Source organism: Loxodonta africana, chromosome 16 (genome assembly GCF_030014295.1).
Source record: "Loxodonta africana isolate mLoxAfr1 chromosome 16, mLoxAfr1.hap2, whole genome shotgun sequence".
Classification (NCBI taxonomy): domain Eukaryota; kingdom Metazoa; phylum Chordata; class Mammalia; order Proboscidea; family Elephantidae; genus Loxodonta; species Loxodonta africana.
Genome location: NC_087357.1, coordinates 17,767,653 through 17,781,245, shown reverse-complemented (window position 1 = coordinate 17,781,245; position 13,593 = coordinate 17,767,653). Strand labels below are relative to the sequence as shown.

Here is a 13,593-nt window from a genome sequence, read left to right as displayed (position 1 = left end):
GATCTGGGCTGCACTGTGGCTTATTACCCCTGCGGCAGGGTGCTGATGATAGTGGGGCCTGCCTTCACAGAACAGGGACCTCCTTGACACAGTTCTGTTAAGCGAAGGTCCTCAAACAGGATCCTTCTTCTTGATGGACAAGGACAGCGGTCCCATCCAGTTAACAGTCAGATGCGCACAAGGCCCCTCCTGTGTGCTGGCCACCAAGTGAGGCTTTGGGGAGAGAAACAGATTCTATGGTCCCTGTCCACAGGAGCCTTCTGCGATTTGGAGAAGGCCAGCAGGCCAGGGTGATAAGCAGGTTAGGTAGTGAAGCCTCTGCTGAGACTTCCCTCTGCTCTGATATGGTGCCCCCCCCACCCCCATCCCTCACAGCCCTCCAATCCACGACTTCTAAGTGCGGATTGGCCTGACCACTCTGTGGCCCTAACCACATTTTGAATTTGGTACCAGAATCCCGCGCATGTGCAAACCAGAATTTTGGCACATGAGCAGGACCTAAGAGCTGTGTCCGCAGTCTGTCCTTGGACCTGAACATTACTGACATGATTCAACATCTGGACCTCCAAATGTGGACATGGTAGGGCTAAGGGCAGAGAGTTCCGGGCACCAAACCCAGACACCATTGGAGATAAAAAGCTCCCTAACTCTCTGAGACAGGGAGCACGTGGTCTTTCAGCTGCTAGGCCCACGTTGCTCCTTGTCTGCGCAAACAAGAAATTTCCACTTTCTGGGTTTCCCTTGGAGCTGGTGGTGTGGCGTCCATCTTCTTTCGATCGACTGATTAGGACAGGACAAGAACCCTCGTTCGGTTACAGTAGGGGTTTACATGGAGTGACAGCGCATAGAGATCAGACTAGGAGGGCTGTTTGCCAAAGGTCTTACTGTATAATTTCCACTTGATCTTCAAAACCACCCTGTGAGCTTTGTGTGCTGGAAGTGATTGCTGTTTCTTGGGCTCTAAGAGGTTAAAGTGACCCACTCAGGGCCACACAGCTAATCGGTCTCAAGCCGAAACCAGTTCCTTATTTCATGCCTCTTGGTCCCGTGCTTTCTGCGGAGACTTGTGAGATTGGTTTTACTACCTGCGAGTATTTACTAGCCATGGAAAGTAAGGAGCACCCTGCTCCCGGGTCCTACATGCACGCTGGGCACCCACGCCAGTCAGAAAGCTGTCACTAGTCTGCGGGAGTCTGTATCTTCCTCTGGAACTTGTCTGCCTCCTGGCTTTGAAGCATTGGCTTCAGAGACCCATCGGTGCTTTGCTCCTGGAGTCAGGATCTAGCAGCAAGCATGGCGTTTGGTCGGGTTCTGTGAGCCCTTCTCTCAGACCTGAGCTTCTGGCAGCCCACGAGCAGGCGTTGGCTAAGCTGGTGAGTGTTGGCCTGCATGGGGTTACATTCTTACAAAGTCAAATGCCAGCATACAACAATCAGGAGAGTTGACACAAGAATCCAGAGTTCCAGCCTTTCTGGAAAATCAGATCTTCCAGTCCTGGGACCATAGTCCCTCAGGCCAGTAATTGGCAGGAGAGAATGGCAGCTGACTTCTTAGATGGGGCCTGGACTTTTGGGTTTCCTGCTCCATTTTCCTTTGGTCTCCCTGGCCTGCGTGCCATGTCAATAGCTCTTTATCGTGGTACTTGCATTGTTATGTGTTCTTATACTTTGATTGCTTTCATTCATTTATATACCTGCCTGGCCCTGTTGACAGTGCTTGGTTTAGACACTCATCCTGTGACAAAGGTCATCTTGATTTGTTATGTATCTGGGTTAACACAGCTCTTTAGAGCTGTGGGAAATCCTGCCCCATACCTTCCAAAAAACCCAAACTCATTGCCATTGAGTTGATTCCAACTCATAGCAACCCTATAGGACAGCGTAGAACTGCCTCATAGGCCCAAGAAGCGGCTGGTGGATTCCAACTGCCGACCTTTTAGTTAGCAGCCGAGCTCTTAGCCACTGTGCCACAGGGGCTCCTCACACCTTTCAGGCTGGGTTTAAACACCCTCTGCTTTGGGGAGCTTTGCCAGCTGCAGACTGTGGGTTCCCAGAGCACTGAGTGTGTACCTTTGCTATGTCCCTAATGCTGGCCATGCTACAGTTAACACATCATCTGATTCTGTCCTTTGAAGATGCTCCTGTCGTGACAAGAGCCACATGTGGTCATTGCCTCCACTGTGGCTCCAGCACTCCACTGGGCACATGGCTACTGAGTAAATGTTTGTTCAGTCAGATTACACCAAATAATAATTTGGCTGCCGCATCTTGCTAAACCTGATGGTGGTGGTTTCCTGGAACATGAGATTAGCTTGCTCTTTATCATTATTTCCCAGAATTACCAAATCTGGAGTGATCTGGTTTGGGATTTGGCTTAGGGAACCAATCATTTTGTCATCCCTACTGTGTGGAAATTCTCGGCCTTTCTCAGGGCTGGATGGCTGACATTAACGATGGCCGAGGCTTGGTAAAAAGGTTGTACTTCCTGCAAGAGACAGCAGCACTGGTTCGTTGATGTGCTGGGAGGCTGCCTGAACAGGAAAGGCCCTGTGCGTGTGCATTTGGTGTGCCGTGAGCACTCGCTGACCATTTGCTGGGTTAAAAAAAAATTGTGGCAAAATATATATAGCAAAAAAGTTGCCATTTTAACCATTTTTAGTGTACAGCTCAATGACATTAGTTATATTCACCGTGTTATGCAACCATTACCAGTATTCATTGCGAAAAATTTTATGTCACCCCAAACAGAAATGCAGTACTCCTTAAGCAATAGCTCCCCATTCTCCCCTTCCCCACAGCCTCTGGTAACCGCGAATAAACTTTGGTCTCTATGCTTTTGCATATTCTAGATATTTTATATAAGCGGGATCATAAAATATTTGCCCTTTTGTGTCTGGCTTATTTCACTCAGCGTATTTTCAGTGTTCATCCGTGTTGTAGGATGTGTCAGGGCTTCATTTCTCTTTATGTTTGAGTAATATTCCATTGTATTCATATACCACGTTTTGTTTATCCATTCATCTGCTGAAAGACACTTGGGTTGTTTCCACCTTTTGGCTCTTGTAGTAATGCTGCAGTGGGCATTGGTGTACAGGTAACTCTTTGAGTCCTTGCTTTCAGGTCTTTTGGATTTGCAAGGAGTGGAATTGCTGGATCATATGGTAATTCTTTGTTTATCCATTGCTGTTTTTTAAATTGAAGGACATCGTTTATCTCATTTATATACAATCATAGGACTGACAACAAAGCAAATTTTACCATTCATAGGCAAAATGCAGAATCAAATCTGGTATATCTGATTTCAAGAAACAATGCTAAAAGTATTAAGAGTTTGAAAAGCAGTCTTTTGTAAAGTGATCGTCCTATTGTCCTGGTGATGGGTGATGATGAGGACAAGTTAGTGCTGACGTGGGCAAATCCACTTGCAGCTAAACCTGGCTGGACTCAAGTAGGCCTTTCTATATGACAAAAAACCACTTTCAAGGCAGCTGCTGCTTGCATGAGCAGGAAATCAGCTCGGGCTCCTCAGAACCTGTGGAGAGATGCAAGCTTCCTTCCTCTCCTGGGAGTTCGTGAAACCTCCGACAGGAAGATGCCAGCCAAATATGACTTGACCCCAAGAAAGACCACATAGACATTTATTATTTTTAAACATGGAAAGATGTTCATAAAGCTCATTGAAAAAGGCAGGATGTAGAACAGTAGGTGTCACGTAATCCCATGTTTCGGAGAAACAAGGATCTCTGTGTGCTCACATGTATGCGTACAGACTTACAGGGGAAATGAGAGTGATGGGAGTTGAGATCACTTTTTGCTTAATGTTTTCTGATTTTCTTCAATGACTGTGTATTACTTCTGTAACCCCCCGTGATAAAAGGAAAAGTGGTCCCTGCACAGATGCCAGCATTGTCACCACACACATGAGGCCTCCATGGCCAAGCTCAGCCCCTCAGCAGCTGTCTATTTGGGTCCGTTTGTACAGCCTGCAACCAGACAGAGGTGGAGGCGAGATGGAGAAGTTGATAGAGAAATGGTTTTCATTTCTGGAGTGTCTCGGCAGCTTTGTGCAGATGCATAAGCTGAACAGGGTCCAGACTGCTCTGCCCGCCAGGCGCCGGATATTAGCTGCTCGGGTGCAGGTTCCCGGGCTTCGTTTCGTCTGCTCTAATCAACATTGCGGTGTCTACAATTATTAGTTTTTCTAACGTTTGAATGATACCATACTGATAAGGTGTCCTTTTCATAAATTTACAGGCGTTGCTTTCTTGCCAGCTAGTATCTCTTATCTCATTGGAACCAATATTTTTGGGATACTCGCACACAAAATGGGGAGGTAAGATTAAATGAAAACCGCCCACTCTGTTATAATAACGTAGTTGTTGTTACTAGGTGCCGTTGAGTCGATTCTGAGTCATAGTGGCCCTATGTGACAGAGTAGAACTGCCCCATGGAGCTTTCTAGGCTGTAATCTTTATGGAAGCAGACCACTAGTTCTTTCTCCCGTGGAGCTGCTGGGTGGGTTTGAACCGCCATCCTTCTTAGGTTAGCAGCCGAGCGCTTAACCACTGTGCCACCAGGGATCCTAATAATGTAGTTACTGTAAAAAAATTCTAAATGTTTCAACCTTAGCTGTTACAAGTAATTGCTTTGGTTTCCATTGAAAGTTTGGACTGGGAAAAAAATCGAACAATTACTTATTGATGGCATTTTTCTTTTGATAGGTGGCTTTGTGCTCTTCTGGGAATGCTAATCGTTGGAATCAGCATTTTATGTGTGAGTAAAAGATGGCAATTGAAAAGCGGCAACAATCCATGAATAAAACATTTACCTTGGACAAGTGTCACCAAGCAACATTTTGCAGCACTTAGAAATTTGTCACTATTTAGTTTTATTCTATCTTACATTTTGGGCAACCCTCCCCCCGCCCCTCCCCAAGGAGTATATTTTCATTGTATGTCAGTTAGAAGTTATTTAGAATGTTTTATTACATATTTCACTTTTAATTTCTTTTTTTAAAAAAATCGTCTTAAACATTCTAATCCCCTAAACACTTTAGGACCACTAGCCTGTAACAATAGCAAGATGTTTTTGTAGAATAAAGCAATGGCCAATGTCTACTCCAAATGAGGTGTTCTTGACCTTGTCAGAAATTGGGTGTAGACTAGACTGATCTCTGACATATGGGGTAGACTTGTTTTTTGTGGTGGTTACAAGACCCCTTTCAACTTTTGTTCCTAAAGATTTGGAGGGTCCAGTTCTCCCCAAGTCCATCCATCTCCTTCCTCCTCCTGTTTCCTTTAGAAGGGAAGAGACATTCCAAGCCCAGCGAAGACATATTTTTAAGAATCTCCAAGATGATTACAAGTTGAATATCAGAAACTTATTTTAGCATAATGTTTATTTCCTCTTACAGATTCCTTTTGCAAAAAACATTTATGGACTCATAGCTCCCAACTTTGGAGTTGGTTTTGCAATTGGTAAGTCACACAAGTGTTGTGCCTAAATTTAAAACTCTGTTTTCCCCATTACTAGCAAAGATTTCCTCTTACTCTGGCAGACTGTAGTTACTCAACCTAGACTTTCTAGAAGCTTGAGAGGAGGCTGTGGGCAGCTTAGCTCAAGTACCCGCTATAGATGGGCCATGTGAGGATACCTGCTTCCATGTAGGAGGACATATCCCCCCTGAAAACCAGCTTTCTCAAAGCCCGATGTGTACTGAAGCAAACTGATACTCCATGCTGAGCTTGGGCAAACAAGAGAGTCCCTTACTCAGAGTCCATTTGTTTATGCCCATCTCTGCTGCATACTTTCCCACATGAAGCTGAGGAACACAGACTTCACGTATATTTTTTATAGGGTTTGGAACAAAATGCAGACTGATGTATTGAGGTCTGCCTGCCTGTGCTGCAGAAATTTTCACAAGCAAAGGAGAAGTCTTTGAAATGTGAGGAACAATAACCAATATATTAGGGAAAATCTTGTTAATATTTTGGATTAATAGTATGCCTCTGTCATTTACAATATACGGATTGATCATGATAAAAGTAGCCCTTACACCTATCACAGGATAGGGGTGAGAATTTAACCTTTGAGTGGCACAGTAGAAGGAAGGAACAGAACATTTTCAGACCCCCAACACCAGGATAGGTCCTCTAGTGTGTGTGTGTACACACATATATGTGTAGGTATATATATTATATATGTGTGTGTGTAAATATAAGTATATACATGTATGTAATACACATGCATTTTATATATGTATATATGTACCAATTACAATGGTAATTTATTTTTAAACTTTCTGCTTAATGTCTAGCTCTCATGTCAGTTTTGTCCACCTGTGCCCACAGCACCTAGCACATATTAGGTGATTAGCAAATACTAGTTGAATGAAAGACATTTCACGTCTGCCTGCTTCTGATACATGTGGGGCTGAGGGAACAAACTTAACGTACTCCACGAGTGTGTCCACAGACATTGTCTCATTTTAGGCAATCATTATCATCCCCATTTCATAGATGATGAAACTGCATTTTGGAGAGGTTAAGCATGATCATGGTCATTTAGCCAGGGTTTGAACCCAGAACTCTAAAACATGTGCTCTTTCTTTAGGCTACCTGTCCTGACTATTCAAGAGACCAGAGATTCTAGTCCTGGTTTGTTTGTTTTTTTTTTAAACCAATGAAATAAGCAAGCTTCTCTTGGTCTTCATACCCTGAGTAGGGCCAGATGATCTCTCGGGTCCCTCAAAGTTGATAGCCGCTGATCCTATCTAATATTTTCCAACTTGGTAAATCTCCTAAGTGTGAGTTTAAGGTGGGGATAGGGAGGGAACTGAGTGAGAAGCGTGGGTGTGCCGGCTCTTGGAGAGCAAGGGGCCAGTGGGTCAGAGAGTAGCTGGACAGTCAGGAGTCAGGAAAGCGCAAAGAGGAAGCAGGCTCGAGTTCCACACAGCCAGGAACCAGCAACTCCCCTGGATCTGAAGAATGGCCAGGTGAGTCACCAGAGGACTGGGTGCCCTCAACCAGAGGATGGGCCACTTGGACATTGGAGGACCAGTGAGGCAAGGCAGAAACCAGGCAAAGGCTGGACTAACAGGAATTCAGGCTGCATGCAGTACAGGGTTCCAGTCCCAGCCAAAGGCTGTAGACGTTCTGGCCTCAAGACTTAACGGGTGTCGATGACAAAAGGGGAGGGGCTGCCAGGATAGTGAGTTCGCGACACAGTGCCGTGCCATTCAGCCTGTGTGTGGTTCACATCAGTTTTCTATAGACTGTTTCCTGACTACCTACAGGAATGGTGGACTCGTCAATGATGCCCATCATGGGCTACCTCGTAGACCTGCGGCACGTGTCTGTCTATGGAAGTGTGTATGCCATTGCAGATGTTGCATTTTGTATGGGATATGCCGTAGGTAAGGACATGGGCTTTTCAAAAGGAACTTTTATCTCAGTGCTTGACAGCCAATGCCGGTTAAAAATTATTTGCATCTTTCTGTCTATGAGTCATTTGGAGAGAGCTTTATCTAATTCTCTGCTTCCACCAAGGTCCTTCTGCTGGTGGGGCTATTGCCAAGGCAATTGGATTTCCATGGCTCATGACAATTATTGGAATAATTGACATTCTTTTTGCTCCTCTCTGCTTTTTTCTTCGAAGCCCACCTGCCAAGGAAGAAAAAATGGTAAGAAAAATTTAGGATACAATGAAGCATTTCTTTTTCTTTTTTCAAAATCCAAAAATTCCTCTTTATCTGTGAAATCTGGAATTCAAGTTATCTGCTTTCAAGGGTACAATAGCAGAACAGGCACAAGCTAGACACTTCCATTGCAAATGGGAGAAAGTGGAGGAAAAGAAGTGATAACAGGCACCAAGCAGGTCAGCAGAACATATTACATTAGCCCTCAAGGCTTTGAAAATAATTCTTTCTTCTCTGACACAATTTACACAATGGCCCTGCCCTCCAGATTCTAGGTATTGGCTACACTCTTTGGATTCTGAGTGTAGGTTCCTTGGCCCTGGGCTTTAGCTCCACCTTCCAGGACCACTGGGACAGCAACTCTGCTCCTTTGGCTTTCGATGCACCATTCTCCTAGTCCATATGAGTGGTGACTCCACCCTTAGAAACACCAGAGGCCATGGCTCCACCCTTTGATACCACTGAGGCCAAGGCCGTACCTTTTAAGACTGAGGCAGCTCAGCTTCTTGTGTTCCTTGTCTCTTCAGCTTCTGTTTCCTGGTTTCTTGGCCTCTTGGCTCCTTGGGCCTCAGGCCGGCATCTGACCTATTGGGGCAAGTGTGCAAAGCTCTATAGCTCCACTGATAAGTGCCTGGAGGCACTCCAGTCCACCAGGAAGCCTCCTGCTTACAGGCACTCAGCTCTCTCCATCCATGGGTCAGCTCTGGGGCCGTCTCATGCTGGTCTCCTGGTTTTGCTGCTGCTGGTGCTCTGCTGCTGCCGCTTCTCACCACTGCAGGTTCTCTATTGCTGCTGGTCCTCTGCTGCATTTTAGGTATCTGTTAGAGGAGCACCCCACTCTCTTGGTACCAAATTCTGTCCTAGTCATCTAGTGCTGCTCTAACAGAAATACCACAAGTGGATGGCTTTAACAAAGCGAAATTTATTTCCTCACAGAAGCCCAGGGGAAGGCTTTCTCTCTCTGTCGTCTCTGGAGGAAGGTCCTTCTCATCAATCTTCCCTGGACTAGGAGCTTCTCTGTGTAGGAACCCCGGGTCCAAAGGATGCTGTCTGGTCCTGGTGCTTCTTTCTTGGTGGTATGAGGTCTCCCAAAACATTTCTTCTTGATCATTTTAGCATGGTCTTCTGGATACCCTCCTTGTGGTTTAATTCTAAAATATGTTCCAAACATAAATGGTAAGAGTTCCTTTTTAGTTTGTACCACATGGGCAGTTACTTCTTTTCTTATATCAGACGTTATATTTACAACTTTGAAGAATGAAGTTATTTTTGTACTTAATTAGTAGTCAGTATTAATTTTTTTTTTTTTATATCTTTTGGTCAACAAAATAAAAACATGGAATGGTTTAATTCAGTGTTCTAAGTTCCTGAAAATCTTGGACGTCATTTTTCTGCCTCTTGCTCTCACTCTCAGGGTTAGCCATTTGTGGTACTGTTTGCTTTCCTCTCAACACTTACAGCATTAGTAGTCGGTGTCTTTGTCCTTCCTGTATTTGTAAGATTCTGGAGATGGTTTTAGTGTAGGTAATATTCCCTTGAGGAAAGTTTATGCATCTTTGGATACGTATGTGAGCATGTAGAACCTTTTAATTCATCACTTTGTGGCCAGAATAATATTGATAGGCAAGATATAGTGTAGGGTATAAAACTTCCCGCTTTTGAACAAATTCACATTTATTGATTCTAAATTTGAATTTTGAAACGCAGCATTCATTTTAACCTTTCTAAGATATTTAACTTACCCAGCAAGAGAAGCTCAGTGTTTCTGATAACAATCCATACTTGGGGTGGGACTACTTATCTTTGAAACATCAGTTGGTGATAGACATTCGGGGAGCTGAAAGAAGAGTGCCTTGGATTGAGAATGAATAAGAGAGATGAACCAGGCAAGAGGAGATGGTGTTTTTGTGTTTATGAATGGATGCAAAGTTCATTTGTGGTGTTCTCTTGAGAAGTTCTTTCTGATGGTTGAACTGAGTGAATCTTAATGCTTTGGCATCTCCTGAACTGTTCTTTTATGATTTTCGCTGATGAGTTTGTGGTTTTAAAGATGGAGACCCTAAAGTTAGGGTATGTGCAGCCTATATTTGTCTTGGGCATTTTTTGCATTCATTAATTCATTCAACGTGTTTTAAAAATACATCCAGCACTGGTCACCGTCCTCGTGCTCTTGAAGATGTAGAATTTAACTAGATAACTTTGTAGTAGTCGTGACCCATTTGACTCAAAGGAGTGGAAAAAATCTGATGATGGAAGCCATCCCTCTCTTCTTTCCTCTTTCATTTTCCTGCTCTTCACCTCCTCACATTCAGACCACCCTCATCGTTTACAGTCTTGTGTAGCTGCATACCAGTTTGGAACAACCATAGTGCTTTATTATAGATTTCTGAGGGGACTTTCTTGTTTTCCAGCCTCTGCTAGGGTTGTATAAGTTCCTTATCCATCTTTGTTCAGCTGACTTCAGAACAGTATCTTGCCCAAATAGGGGTCAAGCAGTTCTCAGTGCAACAACTGAAAAACTGTCATTTCTGTTGCCACTGTATCAGTTTGATTGTGGCTGAATGAAGGTTACTCTAAACCGTTTTTGACTGAAAGATAATTACCTGCAAATGCTTCCAGCACTCAGGTGACAATGGAAGATTCTTGTAGACAGTGAGGGGTTGGCATGGGCTTTGGGCTAACCACTTTACTGACCCCAGCACTTAGGGGCTGTATGATTCTCAGTTCCTCCTCCTCTGTCCCCTGGGGGAAATGACAGCATCTGCCTTGTAGTATTGCAGTGAGGATTAAATGAAAGAATCCCAGTAGAGTGCTTACCCCAGCCTGGCACACGGTAAATGTTCAAGTGTTACTATTTCCACTATCGCTCACTTTGTCTCCTTGTCCTCTTCTGACACTGACTTACCCTGTCACCCTGGTGGTACCAGTTTCCTCCCTTTCTTCCCTCTGTGAGGTGAGAGCTTCCTGTTGCCATACAGGCCCCAGAACTGCTGAGAGGGTGCCCCAGCCAGGGTGCAGACTTCAGTGGCCACCATGTTGTTCATTTGTCAGCAGCAGCATGAAGTCTTATCTGAGGTTTCAGAGGAAATGAGTGAGGTCAGAGCACGAGCAGGGGGTTTACTTGCCCAGCCAGCTGCCGCTCTGTGTTCCACAAAACGACTGTCAGAAGGCAGCTTCAGTGCCCCTTCTCTTCCCACATTTAAACCAATGCCTTAGTTCATTAAAAAAAAAAAAAGAATGCTGACGGAAGTGGTGGAGACACTACTGAAAGGCAAAGCAATAAGAATTGCAGGTTTCCAGAAAGCCGCTTTCACTGCAAAATGTCAAAATCCTTAACGAGCGCTTAGCAAGATGAATCATTAAAAACCTGAGAACGTGTACATCTCGCTGCCCATAATTGATGCCCATAATTGAAGGCATCAAGTCAGATGCCATTTGACTGGCGTAATAGTAACATGTGAGTGTAGCAGGCCCGCAGCTGCTGCCTACTCAGTGTGCAAGCAGAGCAGGAAGAACCGGGGTGGAGGTTGATGGCCCCTAATGATAAGGGGGAGTGAGGGCAGGACAGCAGCGCCATGGAGGAGAAGGAATTGATTACTGTGCACTTGAGAAAATCTGATACGGGCGGGCACTGGTGTGCAGGATTAAGCCGTTACTAAACGCAGGGAAGGAGAGAGCCGGAATAAGGCAGACAGCCCTGAGCAAACAATTCTTTCATTAGGTAGCCTTCTTATAATGAGGTGTTGGACTTAGGCGATTTTATACTGAAAGATCTAATGCTCTTTTTATGTATTACAAGCCATAGAACTATGAACTAGCATGTGAGCACTGGAGTTTGTCTTCCATTTGGTTTTATGAATTTCTTTTTTTTTTTTTATCATCAGCCTTATCAGTACAGGCTGGGGGGTGGGGGGCATCTGCTGTTACCCAAGTCCCTATGCAAGTATAAGAAATATCAACACTGCCATTTGAGGAAAAACTGGGTTGTAGTTATAAGACAATTACGTATGGCGGCCCTTAGTGCTTAGCATACTCAGCTGGGAGCAGCTGCACTCTGAGATGGACTTTTTTTTTCAGGTTGAAGGATTACTTTTAGAGATAAAGTATGTTTCTTAGATCTTACTCTTGAAGTTTCTAATTGTTGCCCACCCAGAAAAGTAGTTGGTTTAAGGACTGCAGCTTTCTTTTCCTGGGGGGCTCCCCTGCCTTCTAGAGGCTGTGAGTCAGGCCAGATCAGGTAACCAGGGGCTGACCTGCCGTGCAACCCACCACCCAGCAGGAGGGAGACTGAGTATGCTCTGCATATTATAACTGACAGAGAGAGATTTGCCCCTTTGCAGGGTATTTACAGAGTGGATGCAAAACCATCGTCGTTTTTTCATTATGCTAGAGAGAATAAGGAAACCCTGGTGGTGTAGTGGTTAAGTGCTACGGCTGCTAACCAAGAGGTCGGCAGTTCGAATCTGCCAGGCGCTCCTTGGAAACTATTGGGCAGTTCTACTCTGTCCTATAGGGTCACTGTGAGTCGGACTCGACTCGACGGCAGCGGGTTTGGTTTTCAGAGAGAATAAAACTTTTCTACCATCTGATACCTTTCAAAGTCTCAAAGCCTGAAGCTCTTACCTTTTAATGCTTTTACTTTTCCAGTTATCCCAGCTTAATCCTTGCATTACTTTCATACTTCATTTGGCCCACACGTTTTGATGACTTTGTCTATCCTAACTTTGCTCTGTAACTGACATGAAACTAGGCATTTGGCAGAGGCTGGGCTGCTAACCAAAAGGTTGGAGTTTTGAACCCACCAGTGGCTTTGTGACGGAAAGACCTGGTGATCTGCTCCTGTAAAGATGACAGCCTAGAAAATCCTATGGGGCATTTCTAGGATCACTATGAGTTGAAAATCAACTCGACAGCACCTAACAGCAACAGCAATAGGGCTCAGCTATGAGTAATTGGGTTTGCTCTGAATTCAAACTCTAGCCTCTCCCCATTTCTTCTCTTACCTGAGAGCTAAGTACATCTTTCTCTCCACAGCAATGCACACACAGAGTGCTGGTCTAGATAAACTGGCTGCTTTGTGGCCACTCCTTATACCTGTCACTCACCAGTTCATGCTGTTCATGTCTGTCTTTCCATGGCACCTGGAAACATTTCATGCCTTTTGGCTTATTTAATCACGTATAACTTTAAGCATATATTATTGCACAATAAATCTTTCAAAACAGGTTCAGAAGCCAACAAGCTAGGTTAAAAGATACAATCCTGACTACTCACCTCATGAGATTCAAGGATAGAAAACAATATTTCAAGGAAGAAAACTTCTTTACGAAAAATAAATAGGCTGTGTTGACAAATAGTGTTTGGCTGAACTGAGAAATTCTGATCATTACGTCTGTATGATGTCAGCTAACTGGCCTGACTGTCTTCCCTTACAGCAGTTTTGTATTGAGTCTGTATTATGTGCCCAGTACATAACACACACTCAGTCAGGGCTAGTGTGGATGAACCAAGAGACAGAAAGCCGTTATGTATAAGTGGTGTGACAGCCCTCCTTTACAAGGCTACTTTGCTGCCTGTGGGCCAACTGAGGGTCACACCCCCTTGCCTGGCATTCAAGGCCCTGCAGGCTGTCTGTGACTGAGATTTTCAACTACTATCTCACTGTACCTCATCATCAGGTCTCTGTCGTGGTGAGGCTGGCTTACCCCGTGGCTGGTTATACTTAACGTTCCCTTTGGTAAATAATTCATGCACTGTTCATTCCCACCTCTCATGCTGTCCAAATCCTTTCCATCTTTCAAGGCCCAGCTCAACTCCCACCTATTGCGTATAGCTTTCCCCAAGCACTAACCCACAGTGAGCATTGCACCTGTGAACCCTAGACTACCTCATTGACTC

The 13,593-nt window shown here is 44.6% G+C and overlaps 1 protein-coding gene across 2 annotated transcripts in view; it reads left to right on the top strand.

The window, feature by feature from the left end:
- SLC18A2 (solute carrier family 18 member A2) overlaps positions 1-13,593 on the top strand; it is a 41,771-nt gene that overhangs the window by 24,589 nt on the left and 3,589 nt on the right. Inside the window, exons 11-15 of one of the 2 annotated variants that reach the window (XM_003409107.4) lie at positions 4,254-4,332; positions 4,721-4,772; positions 5,413-5,476; positions 7,294-7,413; positions 7,547-7,680. In XM_003409107.4, coding sequence (XP_003409155.1) covers positions 4,254-4,332; positions 4,721-4,772; positions 5,413-5,476; positions 7,294-7,413; positions 7,547-7,680 — 449 coding nt within the window. The remainder of the gene's footprint in view (positions 1-4,253; positions 4,333-4,720; positions 4,773-5,412; positions 5,477-7,293; positions 7,414-7,546; positions 7,681-13,593) is intronic. The other variant, XM_064269265.1, reaches the window with a different exon arrangement.